The 22500-nt window shown below is 47.4% G+C and overlaps 1 protein-coding gene across 3 annotated transcripts in view; it reads left to right on the top strand.

Moving 5' to 3' along the window:
• LOC143986886 (protocadherin-11 X-linked-like) overlaps positions 1 to 22500 on the top strand; it is a 2116396-nt gene that overhangs the window by 2035888 nt on the left and 58008 nt on the right. The window contains exon 6 of one of the 3 annotated variants that reach the window (XM_077485311.1): positions 1491 to 3879. The exons of the other annotated variants lie outside the window; for them this stretch is intronic. Coding sequence (XP_077341437.1) covers positions 1491 to 1516 — 26 coding nt within the window. The 3' untranslated portion in view covers positions 1517 to 3879. Of the gene's footprint in view, positions 1 to 1490; positions 3880 to 22500 lie in introns of those variants that run through there. 3 annotated transcript variants of the gene reach the window in all.

The following is a 22500-nucleotide window of genomic DNA, read 5'->3' on the forward strand; positions in this document are numbered from 1 at the left end:
GACCATATGAGCTGGGGGGCCCTATTGAGGACCATGTGAGCAGGGGGGACCATATTGAGGATCATATGAGGACCACATTGGCCATATGAGCAGAGGGGGACCATATTGGGGACCACATGAGGACTATATTGACCATATGAGCAGGGGGGACCATATTGAGGACCACATGAGGACTATATTGACCATATGAGAAGGGGGGACCATATTGAGGACCATATGAGGATCATATTGACCATATGAGCGGGGGGGACCATATTAAGGACCATATGAGGGCCATATTGATCATATGAGCAGGGGGGACCATATTGAGGACCATATTGATCATATGAGCAGGGAGGACCATATTGAGGACCACATGAGGATTATATTGACCATATGAGCAGGGGGGACCATATTGAGGACCACATGAGGACTATATTGACCATATGAGCAGGGGGGACCATATTGAGGACCACATGAGGACTATATTGACCATATGAGCAGGGGGGACCATATTGAGGACCACATGAGGACTATATTGACCATATGAGCAGGAGGGGACCATATTGAGCACCATATGAGGACGATATTGACCATATGAGCACGATCGGGGGCACGGAGGAGGAGACGCAGGGGAGAAGCTACCGAAACTGCGCGTGACATGGTTGGGGTAAGTGCAGTGCTGATGGGCGGACGGACGAGTGACGGGTGGGGGGTTTGACTGAGCGAGCGACGGGGGGGTTGACCGACCGAGCAACGGGGGAGGGTTTGACCGAGCAACGGGGGGGTTTGTTTGCCGCTACCCCTCCCCAAAAAAGAGCACCAACCGCCACTGCTAATGACACTGGCAGGGAAGGGGTTAACATCAGGGGCGATAAAAGGGTTTACTGTGTGCCTAGCCAGTGTTTATGTACTGTGGGGGAGGTGCTTTTACTAGGTGGGAAGGCATGGATCCATGTTCCTGCTTTGCAAAGAGACAGGATCCACGGCTCTCTGCCTAACGATCGCCGGGTGCCGGAGGACATCATGTCCATGGTACTCACAGCTCAGCTCCCGCTGCATGTAATCACAGCGAGAACGGGACGCGGCAGTGCGCGCCCCAGACCCAGGAGTGCAGGATCATGTACTAGGCACGTGATCCTACGCAGGAGAGCGGCCTTGACGCCCCCCCGGTATCAATACTTTCTGAGCCACTGACCTGAATAAAAGCATGCATCAAGTGAACGTCAGATATCAGTCAGATTTCCTTCTTCCTAGGCTGGTTTTAGACCAATCACTCAGGAAGAAGCTGGTGCCAATGGCCAGTCATGACATCAGATTTAGAGCGGTGACCTTCATAGCATTTCACCTCATCCAGAGCTTGAAACAATGTCACCTGAAGAGTAATAATAATGATTAAGAAAATCGTGTTTCGTGTGGAGATGCCGTCTGATTAAATAAATAATTGAACCTAAATGAATAATCAGGTCATTAATTACATCTAATTGTGTATTATCCTCTTCAATAAACAGGTCCTTCACTAATCAGCCGTATTTAAGCTTCAATGGAAAATTCCGGTCCCGGCAAGGTCATCGTTATCATTGGGCTTCGCATTCGCTCTAAGATGTGTTTAACCTTCTGGAACTCCTTGTGACTTACCTTTTTTTTGGGGGGCTCAGTCACCGTGTTTGCAGAGCCTTAACGTGGTACGCCATTCGTCAACATGCAGTGAGCTAAGGGGAGCTTTTAGGACCAAGTCTGAACCTGCAACCTCTGCTGTATCTGGCGGTGGCTCTATTTACTGAGCCACCTGAGATGCTGGACAGCTCCCTGCCTGACTGTTTGTCCGATTTATAGGACTTTCTTGCCTTGTCTTTTGTTTCTGGTAAACCTTGAACTCTTTGCTCCTACAAGGAACTTCCCAATTTAAGCCGGGTCTCTGCACTTCCTGTTTTCCAGATTATTGTGCTCTCTCCAGCCGCTATCTTGCTCCTTTGTGTTCCTGCAACTGTCCTTATCTCCACTACCACTCATTACGGACCTTTGGCTTGTTCTTCAACTATGCTTTGGCTTTATCCCAACCTGCAACCACTTCTTACCGATCTTTGGCTTGTTCCTCAACAATGCTTTTGCTTGATACCAACCAGCAACCTCTTGTTACTGATCTTTGGCTTATTCCTAGATTATGCTTTTGCTTCATTCCAACCAGCAACCTCTTGTTACTGATCTTTGGCTTTTTCCTCAACTATGCTTTTGCTTGATATCAACCAGCAACCGTTTGTTATCAATCTTTGGCTTGTTCCTTGATTATGCTTTTGCTTGATTCCAACCTGCAACCACTTGTTACCGATCTTTGGTTTGTTCCTCAGCTATGCTTTTGCCTGATCCCAACCTGCAATCACTTATTACCAATCTTTGGCTTGTTCCTCAACTATGGTTTTTCTTGATACCAACCAGCAACCACTTGTTACCAATATTTGGCTTGTTCCTTGATTATGCTTTTGCTTGATCCCAACCTGCAAGCACTTGTTCCCGACCTTTGGCTTTTTGCTTGACTATGCTTTTGCTTGATACCAACCTGCAACCACTTATTACCAAACTTTGGCTTGTTCCTCAACTATGCTTTTGCATCATCCCAACCTGCAACCACTTGTTACCGATCTTTGGCTTGTTCCTCAACAATGCTTTTGCTTGATTCCAACCTGCAACCACTTGATACCAATCTTTGGCTTGTTCCTCAACTATGCTTTTGCTTGATCTCAACCTGCAACTACTTCTTACCGATCTTTGGCTTGTTCCTCAACAATGCTTTTGCTTGATCCCAACCTGCAACCACTTGTTACCGATCTTTGGTTTGTTCCTCAGCTATGCTTTTGCCTGATCCCAACCTGCAATCACTTCTTACCAAACTTTGGCTTGTTCCTCAACTATGGTTTTGCTTGATACCAACCAGCAACCACTTGTTACCAATATTTGGCTTGTTCCTTGACTATGCTTTTGCTTGATCCCAACCTGCAAGCACTTGTTACCAAACTTTGGCTTGTTCCTCAATTATGCTTTTGCATCATCCCAACCTGCAACCACTTGTTACCGATCTTTGGCTTGTTCCTCAACTATACTTTTGCTTGATCTCAACCTGAAACCACTTCTTACCGATCTTTGGCTTGTTCCTCAACAATGCTTTTGCTTGATACCAACCTGCAACCTCTTGTTACTGATCTTTGGCTTATTCCTAGATTATGCTTTTGCTTCATTCCAACCTGTAACCTCTTGTTACTGATCTTTGGCTTTTTCCTCAACTATGCTTTTGCTTGATATCAACCAGCAACTGTTTGTTATCAATATTTGGCTTGTTCCTTGATTATGCTTTTGCTTGATCCCAACCTGCAACCACTTGTTACCGATCTTTGGTTTGTTCCTCAGCTATGCTTTTGCCTGATCCCAACCTGCAATCACTTCTTACCAATCTTTGGCTTGTTCCTCAACTATGTTTTTTCTTGATACCAACCAGCAACCACTTGTTACCAATATTTGGCTTGTTCCTTGATTATGCTTTTGCTTGATCCCAACCTGCAACCACTTATTACCAAACTTTGGCTTGTTCCTCAACTATGCTTTTGCATCATCCCAACCTGCAACCACTTGTTACTGATCTTTGGCTTGTTCCTCAGCTACACTTTTGCTTGATCTCAACCTGCAACCTCTTGTTACTGATCTTTGGCTTGTTCCTCAACTATGCTTTTGCTTGATCTCAACCTGCAACTACTTCTTACCAATCTTTGGCTTGTTCCTCAACTATGGTTTTTCTTGATACCAACCAGCAACCACTTGTTACCAATATTTGGCTTGTTCCTTGATTATGCTTTTGCTTGATCCCAACCTGCAAGCACTTGTTCCCGATCTTTGGCTTTTTGCTTGACTATGCTTTTGCTTGATCCCAACTAGTGATGGACGAACTTCCGACGGGACGTTTCGCGAACGCGAAACGCGAACGGGCACAAACGTTCGCGAAAACGACCGTTCGCCGCGGGCTCCATTGACTTCAATGGGAGGCGAATTTCGCAAACCTTTAGGTCGAATTTGCGGCCACGGGGTAATTATTAGGGGGTAGCACGTAGTCCCACCACCTGGACAATAGCATAATACATGTATGAGGTGAATTTGGGATCGATAACTACAAGCATTTTTTTTTTATTTGGGAAATTGTTCTGACAATTCAGGACTATGGAGCTAATGAAGGCAATGGAGGAGAGGGAAGGTCAGGGACCAGGGTAGGCAAACAAGAGGGTGCAGGAGATACAGAGCACTGACAGCAGCACCGTAATACAGAGCACTGACATCAGCACCGTGACATACAGCGCTGACAGCAGCTCCGTGACATACAGCGCTGACAGCAGCTCCGTGACATACAGCGCTGACAGCAGCTCCGTGACATACAGCGCTGACAGCAGCTCCGTGACATACAGCGCTGACAGCAGCTCCGTGACATACAGCGCTGACAGCAGCTCCGTGACATACAGCGCTGACAGCAGCTCCGTGACATACAGCGCTGACAGCAGCTCCGTGACATACAGCGCTGACAGCAGCACCGTGACATACAGCGCTGACAGCAGCTCCGTGACATACAGCGCTGACAGCAGCTCCGTGACATACAGCGCTGACAGCAGCTCCGTGACATACAGCGCTGACAGCAGCTCCGTGACATACAGCGCTGACAGCAGCTCCGTGACATACAGCGCTGACAGCAGCACCGTGACATACAGCGCTGACAGCAGCTCCGTGACATACAGCGCTGACAGCAGCTCCGTGACATACAGCGCTGACAGCAGCTCCGTGACATACAGCGCTGACAGCAGCTCCGTGACATACAGCGCTGACAGCAGCTCCGTGACATACAGCGCTGACAGCAGCTCCGTGACATACAGCGCTGACAGCAGCTCCGTGACATACAGCGCTGACAGCAGCTCCGTGACATACAGCGCTGACAGCAGCTCCGTGACATACAGCGCTGACAGCAGCTCCGTGACATACAGCGCTGACAGCAGCACCGTAAGCAGCCCCAGGAGGAAGTCAGCACAGCACAGGGATGGTGTGATCCCCTCATAATAAGAACCCCCAGGAGGAAGTCAGCACAGCACAGGGATGGTGTGATCCCCTCATAATAAGAACACCCAGGAGGAAGTCAGCACAGCACAGGGATGGTGGGAACCCCTCATAATAAGCAGCCCCAGTAGAAATATGACACCGCTCAACCTCTTCAAAGAGGAGGGTAGGGGCATATAGTACGGTGTGCTTTTTTGGGTCAGGGAAGTGAGCCAAATGAATTAAGAAGGTCTGTGTGCTTGATTCCAAAAATTGTTTATAGACATATACATGGTCTACTGATCACATGTGTTGAATTCCTCCGAGATCCATGCCTCATTCATTTTTAGAAATGTGAGGTAGTTAACACTGTGGTGAGCTAGGCGAGTACGCTTATCGGTCACAATCCCCCCTGCTGCGCTGAACGTCCTTTCGGACAGGACACTGGATGAGGGGCAAGCCAACAGTTCGATTGCAAATTGGGCAAGCTCTGGCCAGAGGTCAAGCCTGCCCACCCAGTAGTCTAGGGGTTCATCACTCCTCAGAGCGTCCACATCGGCCGTTAACCCAATGTAGTCGGACACCTGACGGTCTAGGCGTTCCCTGATGCTGGATCCGGATGACACCTGTCGATGGGTCGGCTGAAAGAATGACCTCATATCCGAAGTCACCAACACATCTTCAAACCGGCCTCTTCTTGCAGGCGCTGTTGGATTGGTACCCGCAAATCCTTCTCTGGGAGTGGGAATTGCTCCTCTGCCAGCGCACGCAAAAGCAGAATGCAGCATTTCTCGAAGCAAGGCCTGGAAGTGCTGCATTCTGACAGCCCTCTGCGACGGCGGTAACATTTCCGCCATTTTGTGTTTGTACCGGGGGTCTAAGTACGTTGCCACCCAGTACTGGTCCTTGACCCTCATGCTTTTTATACGGGGGTCCCTATTAAAACACTGGAGCATGAAGGCCCCCATTTGCACTAAAGTGGAAGCGGTGTGGTGGCCTGGCTCCTGCTCATCATCCAGGATAATGTCGTCCTCTTCATTCTCCTCTCCCCATCCTCGCACAACAGGGATCCCAGAAAGGTTTAAAGCATGCTCTTCTTGCTCCTGCTCATCCGCCCCGGCACCATCCTCCTCTGACTCCTCATCAGACTCCTGTTGTTGACTTGTCTCAGATAGAGTAGCCCCCCCTGGGAATTCATCCAGCATTGCGACTTCCTCATCTTCCCGCTCCTGCTCCTCCACAGCCTGATCAATGACACGACGCAATGCACGCTCCAGAAAGAAGGCATAAGGTACCATGTCACTGATGGCGCCATGGCTGCGACTGACCAGTTTGGTGATCTCCTCAAATGGCCGCAGAAGTCTGCATGTGTCGCGCATGAGCAGCCACTGGCGCGGTGAAAAAAAACCCAGCTCCCCAGAACCGTTTCTTTCGCAGAGTTCATACAGGTAGACGTTAACTGCACGTTTCTGCTGGAGCAGCCTATCAAGCATATAGAAGGTTGAGTTCCATCGCGTCGGGCAATCGCAAATAAGACGTCTGACCGGCAGATGGTGTCGCCGCTGAATGTCAGCAAGGCGAGCCATGGCCGTGTAAGATCTTCTGAAATGGGCCGAGATTTTCCTTGCCTGCCGCAAGATGTCCTGGACCCCAGGGTATTTGACAAGGAATCGCTGCACGACCAAGTTTAAGACGTGTGCCATGCACGGCACGTGCGTGATTTTGCCCTGTTTCAATGCGCTAAGCAGATTGGCACCGTTGTCACACACCACTTTACCAACTGTCAAATTGAGCGGTGTTAGCCACTCATCTGCCTGTGAACGCAAAGCTGAAAGGAGTGCCGGGCCAGTGTGGCTCTTTGCTTCCAGGCACAACAGACGCAGCACGGCATGGCAACGTCTCACCTGGCATGTGGAATAGGTTCTGGGGAGCTTGGGCGGTGCAGTGGAAGAGACGCTAGCAGCGGAAAAGGAGGAGGCAGCTGAGGAGGAGAGGGAGGAGGATGGAGTAGGAGGAGGAGAAGAAGAGTCAGGCCTGCATGCAATCCGTGGCGGTAAAACCAAATCTACACGGGTGCCACGGGTTACATGCTTGACGGCCGTCAGAAGGTTCACCCAGTGGGCAGTAAAACTGATATACCTTCCCTGCCCGTGTTTGCTAGACCACGTGTCTGTGGTCAGATGTATCTTGGCACCGACACTGTGTGCCAGAGATACATTCACTTGCCGCTGAACATGGCCATATAGCTCTGGGATGCCCTTCTCTGAGAAATACTTCCTTCCTGGGACCTTCCATTGTGGTGTTCCAATGGCCACAAATTTGCGAAAGGCCTCCGAGTCCACCAGTTTATATGGCAGTAGTTGGCGGGCTATGAGTTCTGACAAGCCAGCCGCCAACCGTTGGGCAAGAGGGTTATCCGGCGTCATCATTTTTTTACGCTCAAACATTAGGCCCACGGAAGCCTGCCTTTTTGCAGAAAAATGTGAGCTTGGCGTGATGGAAGGTGGAGTGGAGGACAATTGTGAGGAGAGAGGAGAAGGAGAAGTAGAAGACGAGGCTGGACGGTGAGAGCCTGCAGTGTGGCTTTGTGTGTTCCGTTGCTCCCACTGGGCTCGGTGATGGCTGCTCATGTGCCTTCTTAAGGCGGTCGTCCCTAGGTGAGTATTGGGCTTACCGCGACTAACGCGTTGACTGCAAAGATTGCAGATGGCAACGCTATTGTCAGCAGCGGACACGTTAAAAAAAGCCCACACTGCGGAGCCATGTGCCGGTGTCCTGGGAGCGCCAGATGTGACCGTACATGGTCGATGACTCGCTCCTGATACATTTGCAGTCTGCTTTGTCCCTGCTGTGCAATGTAAGTCATTGCTGCTTCTCCTCCCTATCTGCTGGTCCATATCTCCCTCTGAACTCCCCTCCTCTTCCTCTCTTGTGGGCACCCACGTGACATCACTAGACACGTCATCATCAACGTCACCTTCCCCACCGCTATAAGTAGAGTAGGCAGCAACACCGGGGACCAACCTCCTCCTTGGGCTGATCTGGGTACTGGCGTCAGACTGCTGAGTAGCGCTTGTTGCTACCTCCTCTTCCTGATCCAATACCAAGAGTGGCTGCGCATCAGAAATGTCCTCTTGATATGGATCGGAAAATAATTCCAGTGACTCAAGCGGAAGGTATGTGGTGGTGGTGGTGGTGGTCGTGTTGTTGGTGGTAGTGTCTTTGGGGGTGCACATAGCAGAGAGTGAAGAAGAGGGTGCAGATCGAGAGGATGAGGAGGGTGCAGAAGAGTAAGGCTGAGCGAGCCACTCAACCAAGTCTGGTGCATCCTTTAAAGTAATTGAACGCACCTTCTGCAACTTCCCACTTTGGCTCAAGCCTGTTGCTCCTGCCCTACCCCTACCACCCCTGCGGAAGGGCCTGCCTCTTCCTCTGCATGTCATTTTTTAAATGACCCTGTGACAAAACTCTTAGTCCCTATACCGCTGAAGGACTGCTGCAGTATAGGTGAGCGGTCAGCAGTGGTGCACGTCAACCCTATCTATTGTGGACCTATAGCGGTCCTTACAGAACAGCAGACTGTACCGCACTCAAGCCTATGTACCGTAGCACCCTATACCAAGTTACCAGTCCTTATAAGAACTTTTGTGGACCAAGCAGGTTGTGTGTTAGTGATTAGCAGACTGTACGTCAGTCCCTATACCAATGAAGGACTGCTGCAGTATAGGGCAGCGGTCAGCAGTAGTGCACGGCAACCCTATGTATTGTGGACCGATAGCGGTCCTTACAGAACAGCAGACTGTACCGCACTCAAGCCTATGTACCGTAGCACCCTATACCAAGTTACCAGTCCTTATAAGAACTTTTGTGGACCAAGCAGGTTGTGTATTAGTGTTTAGCAGACTGTACGTCAGTCCCTATACCGCTGAAGGACTGCTGCAGTATAGGGCAGCGGTCAGCAGTAGTGCACGGCAACCCTATGTATTGTGGACCGATAGCGGTCCTTACAGAACAGCAGACTGTAACGCACTCAGGCCTATGTACCGTAGCACCCTATACCAAGTTACCAGTCCTTATAAGAACTTTTGTGGACCAAGCAGGTTGTGTGTTAGTGATTAGCAGACTGTACGTCAGTCCCTATACCAATGAAGGACTGCTGCAGTATAGGGCAGCGGTCAGCAGTAGTGCACGGCAACCCTATGTATTGTGGACCGATAGCGGTCCTTACAGAACAGCAGACTGTACTGCACTCAGGCCTATGTACCGTAGCACCCTATACCAAGTTACCAGTCCTTATAAGAACTTTTGTGGACCAAGCAGGTTGTGTGTTAGTGATTAGCAGACTGTACGTCAGTCCCTATACCAATGAAGGACTGCTGCAGTATAGGGCAGCGGTCAGCAGTAGTGCACGGCAACCCTATGTATTGTGGACCGATAGCGGTCCTTACAGAACAGCAGACTGTACCGCACTCAAGCCTATGTACCGTAGCACCCTATACCAAGTTACCAGTCCTTATAAGAACTTTTGTGGACCAAGCAGGTTGTGTATTAGTGTTTAGCAGACTGTACGTCAGTCCCTATACCGCTGAAGGACTGCTGCAGTATAGGGCAGTGGTCAGCAGTAGTGCACGGCAACCCTATGTATTGTGGACCGATAGCGGTCCTTACAGAACAGCAGACTGTAACGCACTCAGGCCTATGTACCGTAGCACCCTATACCAAGTTACCAGTCCTTATAAGAACTTTTGTGGACCAAGCAGGTTGTGTGTTAGTGATTAGCAGACTGTACGTCAGTCCCTATACCAATGAAGGACTGCTGCAGTATAGGGCAGCGGTCAGCAGTAGTGCACGGCAACCCTATGTATTGTGGACCGATAGCGGTCCTTACAGAACAGCAGACTGTACTGCACTCAGGCCTATGTACCGTAGCACCCTATACCAAGTTACCAGTCCTTATAAGAACTTTTGTGGACCAAGCAGGTTGTGTGTTAGTGATTAGCAGACTGTACGTCAGTCCCTATACCAATGAAGGACTGCTGCAGTATAGGGCAGCGGTCAGCAGTAGTGCACGGCAACCCTATGTATTGTGGACCGATAGCGGTCCTTACAGAACAGCAGACTGTACTGCACTCAGGCCTATGTACCGTAGCACCCTATACCAAGTTACCAGTCCTTATAAAAACTTTTGTGGACCAAGCAGGTTGTGTATTAGTGTTTAGCAGACTGTACGTCAGTCCCTATACCGCTGAAGGACTGCTGCAGTATAGGGCAGCGGTCAGCAGTAGTGCACGGCAACCCTATGTATTGTGGACCGATAGCGGTCCTTACAGAACAGCAGACTGTAACGCACTCAGGCCTATGTACCGTAGCACCCTATACCAAGTTACCAGTCCTTATAAGAACTTTTGTGGACCAAGCAGGTTGTGTGTTAGTGATTAGCAGACTGTACGTCAGTCCCTATACCAATGAAGGACTGCTGCAGTATAGGGCAGCGGTCAGCAGTAGTGCACGGCAACCCTATGTATTGTGGACCGATAGCGGTCCTTACAGAACAGCAGACTGTACTGCACTCAGGCCTATGTACCGTAGCACCCTATACCAAGTTACCAGTCCTTATAAGAACTTTTGTGGAACAAGCAGGTTGTGTGTTAGTGATTAGCAGACTGTACGTCAGTCCCTATACCGCTGAAGGACTGCTGCAGTATAGGTGAGCGGTCAGCAGTGGTGCACGTCAACCCTATCTATTGTGGACCGATAGCGGTCCTTACAGAACAGCAGACTGTAACGCACTCAGGCCTATGTACCGTAGCACCCTATACCAAGTTACCAGTCCTTATAAGAACTTTTGTGGACCAAGCAGGTTGTGTGTTAGTGATTAGCAGACTGTACGTCAGTCCCTATACCAATGAAGGACTGCTGCAGTATAGGGCAGCGGTCAGCAGTAGTGCACGGCAACCCTATGTATTGTGGACCGATAGCGGTCCTTACAGAACAGCAGACTGTACTGCACTCAGGCCTATGTACCGTAGCACCCTATACCAAGTTACCAGTCCTTATAAGAACTTTTGTGGAACAAGCAGGTTGTGTGTTAGTGATTAGCAGACTGTACGTCAGTCCCTATACCGCTGAAGGACTGCTGCAGTATAGGTGAGCGGTCAGCAGTGGTGCACGTCAACCCTATCTATTGTGAACCGATAGCGGTCCTTACAGAACAGCAGACTGTAACGCACTCAGGCCTATGTACCGTAGCACCCTATACCAAGTTACCAGTCCTTATAAGAACTTTTGTGGACCAAGCAGGTTGTGTGTTAGTGATTAGCAGACTGTACGTCAGTCCCTATACCAATGAAGGACTGCTGCAGTATAGGGCAGCGGTCAGCAGTAGTGCACGGCAACCCTATGTATTGTGGACCGATAGCGGTCCTTACAGAACAGCAGACTGTACTGCACTCAGGCCTATGTACCGTAGCACCCTATACCAAGTTACCAGTCCTTATAAGAACTTTTGTGGACCAAGCAGGTTGTGTGTTAGTGATTAGCAGACTGTACGTCAGTCCCTATACCAATGAAGGACTGCTGCAGTATAGGGCAGCGGTCAGCAGTAGTGCACGGCAACCCTATGTATTGTGGACCGATAGCGGTCCTTACAGAACAGCAGACTGTACCGCACTCAAGCCTATGTACCGTAGCACCCTATACCAAGTTACCAGTCCTTATAAGAACTTTTGTGGACCAAGCAGGTTGTGTATTAGTGTTTAGCAGACTGTACGTCAGTCCCTATACCGCTGAAGGACTGCTGCAGTATAGGGCAGCGGTCAGCAGTAGTGCACGGCAACCCTATGTATTGTGGACCGATAGCGGTCCTTACAGAACAGCAGACTGTAACGCACTCAGGCCTATGTACCGTAGCACCCTATACCAAGTTACCAGTCCTTATAAGAACTTTTGTGGACCAAGCAGGTTGTGTGTTAGTGATTAGCAGACTGTACGTCAGTCCCTATACCAATGAAGGACTGCTGCAGTATAGGGCAGCGGTCAGCAGTAGTGCACGGCAACCCTATGTATTGTGGACCGATAGCGGTCCTTACAGAACAGCAGACTGTACTGCACTCAGGCCTATGTACCGTAGCACCCTATACCAAGTTACCAGTCCTTATAAGAACTTTTGTGGAACAAGCAGGTTGTGTGTTAGTGATTAGCAGACTGTACGTCAGTCCCTATACCGCTGAAGGACTGCTGCAGTATAGGTGAGCGGTCAGCAGTGGTGCACGTCAACCCTATCTATTGTGGACCGATAGCGGTCCTTACAGAACAGCAGACTGTAACGCACTCAGGCCTATGTACCGTAGCACCCTATACCAAGTTACCAGTCCTTATAAGAACTTTTGTGGACCAAGCAGGTTGTGTGTTAGTGATTAGCAGACTGTACGTCAGTCCCTATACCAATGAAGGACTGCTGCAGTATAGGGCAGCGGTCAGCAGTAGTGCACGGCAACCCTATGTATTGTGGACCGATAGCGGTCCTTACAGAACAGCAGACTGTACTGCACTCAGGCCTATGTACCGTAGCACCCTATACCAAGTTACCAGTCCTTATAAGAACTTTTGTGGAACAAGCAGGTTGTGTGTTAGTGATTAGCAGACTGTACGTCAGTCCCTATACCGCTGAAGGACTGCTGCAGTATAGGTGAGCGGTCAGCAGTGGTGCACGTCAACCCTATCTATTGTGGACCGATAGCGGTCCTTACAGAACAGCAGACTGTAACGCACTCAGGCCTATGTACCGTAGCACCCTATACCAAGTTACCAGTCCTTATAAGAACTTTTGTGGACCAAGCAGGTTGTGTGTTAGTGATTAGCAGACTGTACGTCAGTCCCTATACCAATGAAGGACTGCTGCAGTATAGGGCAGCGGTCAGCAGTAGTGCACGGCAACCCTATGTATTGTGGACCGATAGCGGTCCTTACAGAACAGCAGACTGTAACGCACTCAGGCCTATGTACCGTAGCACCCTATACCAAGTTACCAGTCCTTATAAGAACTTTTGTGGACCAAGCAGGTTGTGTGTTAGTGATTAGCAGACTGTACGTCAGTCCCTATACCAATGAAGGACTGCTGCAGTATAGGGCAGCGGTCAGCAGTAGTGCACGGCAACCCTATGTATTGTGGACCGATAGCGGTCCTTACAGAACAGCAGACTGTAACGCACTCAGGCCTATGTACCGTAGCACCCTATACCAAGTTACCAGTCCTTATAAGAACTTTTGTGGACCAAGCAGGTTGTGTATTAGTGTTTAGCAGACTGTACGTCAGTCCCTATACCGCTGAAGGACTGCTGCAGTATAGGGCAGCGGTCAGCAGTAGTGCACGGCAACCCTATGTATTGTGGACCGATAGCGGTCCTTACAGAACAGCAGACTGTACTGCACTCAGGCCTATGTACCGTAGCACCCTATACCAAGTTACCAGTCCTTATAAGAACTTTTGTGGAACAAGCAGGTTGTGTGTTAGTGATTAGCAGACTGTACGTCAGTCCCTATACCGCTGAAGGACTGCTGCAGTATAGGTGAGCGGTCAGCAGTGGTGCACGTCAACCCTATCTATTGTGGACCGATAGCGGTCCTTACAGAACAGCAGACTGTAACGCACTCAGGCCTATGTACCGTAGCACCCTATACCAAGTTACCAGTCCTTATAAGAACTTTTGTGGAACAAGCAGGTTGTGTGTTAGTGATTAGCAGACTGTACGTCAGTCCCTATACCGCTGAAGGACTGCTGCAGTATAGGGCAGCGGTCAGCAGTGGTGCACGTCAACCCTATCTATTGTGGACCGATAGCGGTCCTTACAGAACAGCAGACTGTAACGCACTCAGGCCTATGTACCGTAGCACCCTATACCAAGTTACCAGTCCTTATAAGAACTTTTGTGGACCAAGCAGGTTGTGTGTTAGTGATTAGCAGACTGTACGTCAGTCCCTATACCAATGAAGGACTGCTGCAGTATAGGGCAGCGGTCAGCAGTAGTGCACGGCAACCCTATGTATTGTGGACCGATAGCGGTCCTTACAGAACAGCAGACTGTAACGCACTCAGGCCTATGTACCGTAGCACCCTATACCAAGTTACCAGTCCTTATAAGAACTTTTGTGGACCAAGCAGGTTGTGTGTTAGTGATTAGCAGACTGTACGTCAGTCCCTATACCAATGAAGGACTGCTGCAGTATAGGGCAGCGGTCAGCAGTAGTGCACGGCAACCCTATGTATTGTGGACCGATAGCGGTCCTTACAGAACAGCAGACTGTAACGCACTCAGGCCTATGTACCGTAGCACCCTATACCAAGTTACCAGTCCTTATAAGAACTTTTGTGGACCAAGCAGGTTGTGTGTTAGTGATTAGCAGACTGTACGTCAGTCCCTATACCAATGAAGGACTGCTGCAGTATAGGGCAGCGGTCAGCAGTGGTGCACGGCAACCCTATGTATTGTGGACCGATAGCGGTCCTTACAGAACAGCAGACTGTACTGCACTCAGGCCTATGTACCGTAGCACCCTATACCAAGTTACCAGTCCTTATAAGAACTTTTGTGGACCAAGCAGGTTGTGTGTTAGTGATTAGCAGACTGTACGTCAGTCCCTATACCAATGAAGGACTGCTGCAGTATAGGGCAGCGGTCAGCAGTAGTGCACGGCAACCCTATGTATTGTGGACCGATAGCGGTCCTTACAGAACAGCAGACTGTACTGCACTCAGGCCTATGTACCGTAGCACCCTATACCAAGTTACCAGTCCTTATAAGAACTTTTGTGGACCAAGCAGGTTGTGTGTTAGTGATTAGCAGACTGTACGTCAGTCCCTATACCAATGAAGGACTGCTGCAGTATAGGGCAGCGGTCAGCAGTAGTGCACGGCAACCCTATGTATTGTGGACCGATAGCGGTCCTTACAGAACAGCAGACTGTAACGCACTCAGGCCTATGTACCGTAGCACCCTATACCAAGTTACCAGTCCTTATAAGAACTTTTGTGGAACAAGCAGGTTGTGTGTTAGTGATTAGCAGACTGTACGTCAGTCCCTATACCGCTGAAGGACTGCTGCAGTATAGGTGAGCGGTCAGCAGTGGTGCACGTCAACCCTATCTATTGTGGACCGATAGTGGTCCTTACAGAACAGCAGACTGTACCGCACTCAAGCCTATGTACCGTAGCACCCTATACCAAGTTACCAGTCCTTATAAGAACTTTTGTGGACCAAGCAGGTTGTGTATTAGTGTTTAGCAGACTGTACGTCAGTCCCTATACCGCTGAAGGACTGCTGCAGTATAGGGCAGCGGTCAGCAGTAGTGCACGGCAACCCTATGTATTGTGGACCGATAGCGGTCCTTACAGAACAGCAGACTGTAACGCACTCAGGCCTATGTACCGTAGCACCCTATACCAAGTTACCAGTCCTTATAAGAACTTTTGTGGACCAAGCAGGTTGTGTGTTAGTGATTAGCAGACTGTACGTCAGTCCCTATACCAATGAAGGACTGCTGCAGTATAGGGCAGCGGTCAGCAGTAGTGCACGGCAACCCTATGTATTGTGGACCGATAGCGGTCCTTACAGAACAGCAGACTGTAACGCACTCAGGCCTATGTACCGTAGCACCCTATACCAAGTTACCAGTCCTTATAAGAACTTTTGTGGACCAAGCAGGTTGTGTGTTAGTGATTAGCAGACTGTACGTCAGTCCCTATACCAATGAAGGACTGCTGCAGTATAGGGCAGCGGTCAGCAGTAGTGCACGGCAACCCTATGTATTGTGGACCGATAGCGGTCCTTACAGAACAGCAGACTGTACTGCACTCAGGCCTATGTACCGTAGCACCCTATACCAAGTTACCAGTCCTTATAAGAACTTTTGTGGACCAAGCAGGTTGTGTATTAGTGTTTAGCAGACTGTGCGTCAGTCCCTATACCGCTGAAGGACTGCTGCAGTATAGGGCAGCGGTCAGCAGTAGTGCACGGCAACCCTATGTATTGTGGACCGATAGCGGTCCTTACAGAACAGCAGACTGTACCGCACCCAAGCCTATGTACCGTAGCACCCTAGACAGACCAAGTTACCAGTCCTGATAAAGAGCTTTGTGGAACAAGTGAGTTGTGAATGATTAGCAGACTGCAGCAGAAGGGCAGCAGTCAAGTATAATATTCTTTCTATATTTGGAAGAAAGAATATTATACGTGTACAAGCCTATTACTGTACCACTGATACCAGTCCTGAAAAGAACCTTTGTGGAACTAATAGTAACAGCAAGTCTTTAAAATTATCCTCACTGCCTGACACACTGCTTCCTGCCTGTCCCTATACAAATTGGCAAAAAAGAGTAGGCTGGAACGATTAGCTGGAACAGCTCTTTTGTGGACCTGATAGTAACAGCTAATGATGATGATGATGATGATGATGAAGAAAGACTAATCTGGCTGAGCTGTCCCTAAAATAGCAGCATACAGCGCTCTGTCCCTTTATCTAAACTGACAAAAGAAACTCAGGCTGCTGACCTAACACCTATACCAGTCCTGAAAAGAACTTTTGTGTACCAAATAGCTAGCGTTTTCTCTGTCCCTACTCCACACAGGATCCTTTCCCTACAGTGACAGAAGAAAGAATGTAAAATGGCCACCGGATCGGGTGTATTTATAGGTTAGGGGGAATGTCCAAGTGTCCATGAGCTGTCATGTCTCAATTGGTTGTCCTGTAACACATGATAAACGTGTCACGAAAGGTTAAAGTTCTTGTATACATTAAACACGTAAGTCCGCCGGGGCGAACGACGGAAAAAGGCGTTCGAACCCGCGGACGGCGAAAGTCGGAAATTCGCCGCGAAACGACCGCCGGGCGAACCGTTCGGCCATCACTAATCCCAACCTGCAACCACTTATTACCAAACTTTGGCTTGTTCCTCAACTATGCTTTTGCATCATCCCAACCTGCAACCACTTGTTACCGATCTTTGGCTTGTTCCTCAACAATGCTTTTGCTTGATCACAACCTGAAACCACTTATTACCGACCTTTGGCTTGTTGCTTGACTATGCTTGTTGCTTGATCCCTACCTGAAACCATTTCTTACCGATCTTCGGCTTGTTCCTCCTCTATGCTTTTGCTTGATCTCAACCTGCAACCACTTGTTACTGACCTTTGGCTTGTTTACTGACTACACTTCTGCTTGATCCCTACCTGCTATATCTGCTACTGGACCCTAGCTTGCTCACCTTCTGGTGGGGCAATCCTGAGAACCACGACGTGGTACTAACATGCAGCAACACCCACCTCCACCATCAGGAGCTCTGTTGAACACCAGTTAGGGCTTAGACCCCGCCGCTTGGGTGAGCCCACATCATCCGCCACGGTGACCTGCTTTGTATACCTATCCTGCTGGCCACTACATAGGATTATGGTGGAGTGGTGGGAATACCTCCATCCCAGATTAAATGGAAATAGAATATCTTCAAAGAAGATAAGGGAGTGTATAAGGCGGCACAGAAAAATGAGCTCCGAGGTTAATAAAACTATACAAATCTATAATACAAATACAGTAAAATGGGATTTAAAACATACTCTTGACTGGAACAATATGAAATAAACACAGCAATAATGGAGGAACATAACCTTGATCAAAACACAGGCTAAAGAGACACTTGACACCGTTCGAATATGAAGTCATTTGATCTTCTTCAAGGATGCTCTAATGCAGACACAAGGATTTTCTAAGATGTAAGAACAATAATAAGTATACTTATAATGAGCTACAATAATAAAGTCACAATAACAAAATTCACATAAAGTACTAACCGAACTGTGTTGGATGAAAAACATGTACTTACCCGCAAAAGAAGTAAAAACAAGGACTTGATACAAAGCTGCCTCTCGGTGACAACCACCAAGGGGTGGGCACGGTGGGCCCAACCGGATAGGCCGGGCAAGCTGCTGGGGCTGCTGCCCAGGGCTGCCATCCAAAGGCACAAAGACCCCCACTGTGTACGGAAATAAGAATACATACACTATATTACCAAAAGTATTGGGACGTCTGCCTTTACACGCACATGAACTTGAATGGCATCCCAGTCTTAGTCCCGTAGGGTTCAATATTGAGTTGGCTCTGCCCCTTTGCAGCTATAACAGCTTCAACTCTTTTGGGAAGGCCGTCCACAAGGTTTAGGAGATGTGTCTATGGGAATGTTTGACCATTCTTCCAGAAGGGAATTTTTGAGGTCAAGCACTGATGTTGGACAAGAAGGCCTGGCTTAAAGTGTCCACTCTAATTCATCCCAAAGGTGTTCTATTGGGTTGAAGTCAGGACTCTGTGCAGGCCCAGTCAAGTTCCTCCACATCAAAATCGCTCATCCATGTCTTTATGGACCTTACTTTGTGCACCAAATCATTTGGCAGAGGGGGGATTATGGTGTGGGGGTTGTTTCTTCAGGGGTTGGGTTTGGCCCCTTAGTTCCAGTGAGGGGAACTCTTAAGGCATCAGCATACCAAGACATTTTGGACAATTTTATGCTCTCAACTTTGTGGGAACAGTTTGGGGACGGCCCCTTCCTGTTCCAACATGACTGCCCACCAGTGCACAAAGCAAGGTCCATAAAAACATGGATGAGCGAGTTTGGGGTGGAGGAACTTGACTGGCCTGCACAGAGTCCTGACCTCAACCTGATACAACACCTTTGGGATGAATTAGAGCGGAGACTGTGAGCCAGGCCTTCTCGTCCAACATCAGTGCCTGACCTCACAAATGCTCTTCTGGAAGAATGGACAAACCTTCCCATAGCCACACTCCTAAACCTTGTAGACGGCCTTCCCAGAAGAGGTGAAGCTGTTATAGCTGCAAAGGGCGGAGCCAACTCAATATTGAACCCTACGGACTAAGACTGGGATGTCATTAAAATTCATGTGCGTGTAAAGGCAGGCGTCCCAATACTTTTGGTAATATAGCGCGTATAATGGTATATTGAGCATCCAAAATGTAAAAAGCAGGCAAACCGTTTCTTGGCACACATGCTCAGTTTCCTGTTCTTAGCTCACAGGAGTGGCAACCGGTGTGGTCTTCTGCTGCTGTAGCCCATCTGCTTCAGGGTTGGATGTGTTGTGCGTTCAGAGATGGTATTCTGCATACCTTGGGTGTAACGAAAGGTTATTTGAGTTACTGTTTTTGCCTTTCTATCATCTGGAACCAGTCTGCCCATTCTCCTCTGACCTCAACAAGGAATTTTCCTCCACACAACTGCCGCTCACTGGATATTTTCTCTTTTTCCCACCATTCTTTGTAAACCCCAAGAGATGGTTGTGTGTGGAAATCTCATAAATACTCAGACCAGCCCGTCTGCCACCAACAACCATGCCACGCTCAAAGTCACATAAAGTGGTTTATATATAGGTAAGCCTATAATAAGGCTTAGCTATATGTACTGAAAATATCTCCTGAACCTGCGCCATTTAGGAGATATTTACCTTGTAGCGCGCCAACGATGTCAATGGCGCATGCGCAGTGAAGAAACGTCCCTCCGTGCCATTTCTTCCCCAGAGTGTGATTGTGATTGAGAGCGCGCATGTGCAGGAGTGATGTCACATCCCTGAAGATCATGATATCTCCCCATGTATTAACATAATATATTCTTTAGTAATACCACACTTTGACAGAAGATAATGTCATAACACATTAGGGGGGAAATATCACAGATGATTCATTTCGCCTCGTCGGCTTCCTCAGGGGGCTCAAACAAGGGGTTTGCTACTGTTTTTCTAAAATGTGTAGTAAAGAATTATTTTTAATCTATGTCTGTGCACTTGTAATTACTCTGAGAGGAGGTTTCAGCACTTTTAAAGTCCCAATCCTTTTTATTTCCTCTTTTTTCATCCATTACAAACCAGGATGGGGTGCTGTTTTTTCAACTGAGCTTATATTTCCACTGTGTTTATACAGTGATATAATTTGTATCATATGCACCCCCTGAAGATCATGATATCTCCCCATGTATAAACATAATATATTCTTTAGTAATACCACACTTTGACACAAGACAAAGTCATGACACATTAGTGGTGAAATATCACAGCTGATGCATTTCACCTCGTCGGCTTCCTCAGGGGGCTCAAACAAGGGGTGCGCTACTGTTTTTCAAAATTTTGTAGTAAATAATTATTTGTAATCTATGTCTGTGCACTTTTATAGTTACTCTGAGAGGAGGTTTCATCACTTTTAAAGTCCCAATCCATTTTTGTTCCTCTTTTTTTTTCATCCATTACAAACCGGGATGTGGTGCTGTTTTTTCAACTGAGCTTATATTTCCGCTATGTATATACAGTGATATAATTCTCATCATATGCACCCTTAAAGATCATGATATCTCCCCATGTATAAACATAATATATTCTTTAGTAATAACACACTTTGACAGAAGATAATGTCACAGATGATGCGTTTCGCCTCGTTGGCTTCCTCAGGGTGCTCAAACAAGGGGTGCGCTACTGTTTTTCTAAATTTTGTAGTAAATAATTATTTGTAATCTGTCTGTGCACTTGAAGTTACTCTGAGAGGAGGTTTCAGCACTTTTAAAGTCCCAATCCTTTTTATTTCCTCTTTTTTCATCTATTACAAACCAGGATGGGGTGCTGTTTTTTCAACTGAGCTTATATTTCCACTGTGTATATACAGTGCTTTAATTCTTAGCATATGCACTCCTGAAGATCATGATATCTCCCCATGTATAAACATAATATATTCTTTAGTAATACCACACTTTGACACAAGACAAAGTCATGACACATTAGTGGTGAAATATCACAGCTGATGCATTTCACCTCGTCGGCTTCCTCAGGGGGCTCAAACAAGGGGTGCGCTACTGTTTTTCAAAATTTTGTAGTAAATAATTATTTATAATCTATGTCTGTGCACTTGTAGTTACTCTGAGAGGAGGTTTCATCACTTTTAAAGTCCCAATCCATTTTTGTTCCTCTTTTTTTCATCCATTACAAACCGGGATGATGTGCTGTTTTTTCAACTGAGCTTATATTTTCCCCTGTGTATATACAGTGCTATAATTCTTAGCATATGCACTCCTGAAGATCATGATATCTCCCCATGTATAAACATAATATACTGTATTTTTTAGTAATAACACACTTTGACAGAAGATAATGTCATAACATATTAGGGGGGAAATATCACAGCTGATGCATTTCGCCTCGTCGGCTTCCTCAGGGGGCTCAAGCAAGGGGTGTGCTACTGTTTTTTCCAAATTTTGAGAGGAGTTTTCAGCACTTTTAAAGTCACAATCCATTTTCATTCCTCTTTTTTTTCATCCATTACAAACCAGGATGCGGCGCTGTTTTTTCAACTGAGCTTATATTTCTGCTATGTATATACAGTGATATAATTCTCATCATATGCACCCTTGAAAATCATGATATCTTCCCATGTATAATCATAATATATTCTTTAGTAATAACACACTTTGACAGAAGATAATGTCACAGCTGATGCGTTTCGTCTCGTTGGCTTCCTCAGGGGGCTAAAGCAAGGGGTGCGCTACTGTTTTTTTCCAAATTTTTTAGTAAAGAATTATTTGTAATCTATGTCTGTGCACTTGTAGTTACTCTGAGAGGAGTTTTCAGCACTTTTAAAGTCACAATCCATTTTCGTTCCTCTTTCTTTTCCCACCCATTACAAACCAGGATGCGGTGCTGTTTTTATCAACTGAGCTTACATTTCCACTGTGTATATACAGTATATTGAGAGAGAGAGGCATAAATACATAATAAACTGTAAACAGATCGCATTTAGACTCAGCAAGGAAAAAAGAAGAGTAATTGTTGCAATCTACGCAGTACTCGCCGCGGTTTCTAGCACAAACCGAGCGCGCCATTACATTGCGCAAATCTTCCCTTTTACCCCGACATTGACACAGAATTGTTGGCGATTAAAGAGATTCTCAGAAAACAGAGAGCGTAAAAGACCGAACGCGTAGATCGCCTGAAACAAAATACAGCAATTGATGATTTGGAGGTGAATAGCCATTTGAAAAAGCGAAGAAGAAGAAGAAAAAAAAAAAAAAAAAAAAAGCTCTTTTCATCCTCGTGGCGCTGAGGCCCGGGGGGTATAAAATAACACTTCTGCCTGTCAAAATAGTGCTTTTAGCTCCGGCATGAAAGACGTGTAAGTGATAACAAACATGAAGTGCTGGTGTGAACAATGCGAGCACGTCAGAAAAAAAAAAAAAAAAGATTTTGATTGGCAGCCCCGGAGTGCAATTACGTGGGTGACATTTAGCTGAAATGCGGCGCATCGTCCACGGGTAACGAAGAATAAAAAATAAATAAATAAAAAAAAATAATAATAATGCAGCCATTAAAATAAATAAAAACACCGCTCTGAGTGGCAAGGACCCTCTTTATTGCTTAAGGGCATAAACTC

The sequence above is a fragment of the Lithobates pipiens genome, unplaced genomic scaffold (genome assembly GCF_037356315.1).
Source record: "Lithobates pipiens isolate NorthernLeopardFrog02 unplaced genomic scaffold, aLitPip1_a1.2 Scaffold_1, whole genome shotgun sequence".
Classification (NCBI taxonomy): Eukaryota; Metazoa; Chordata; class Amphibia; order Anura; family Ranidae; genus Lithobates; species Lithobates pipiens.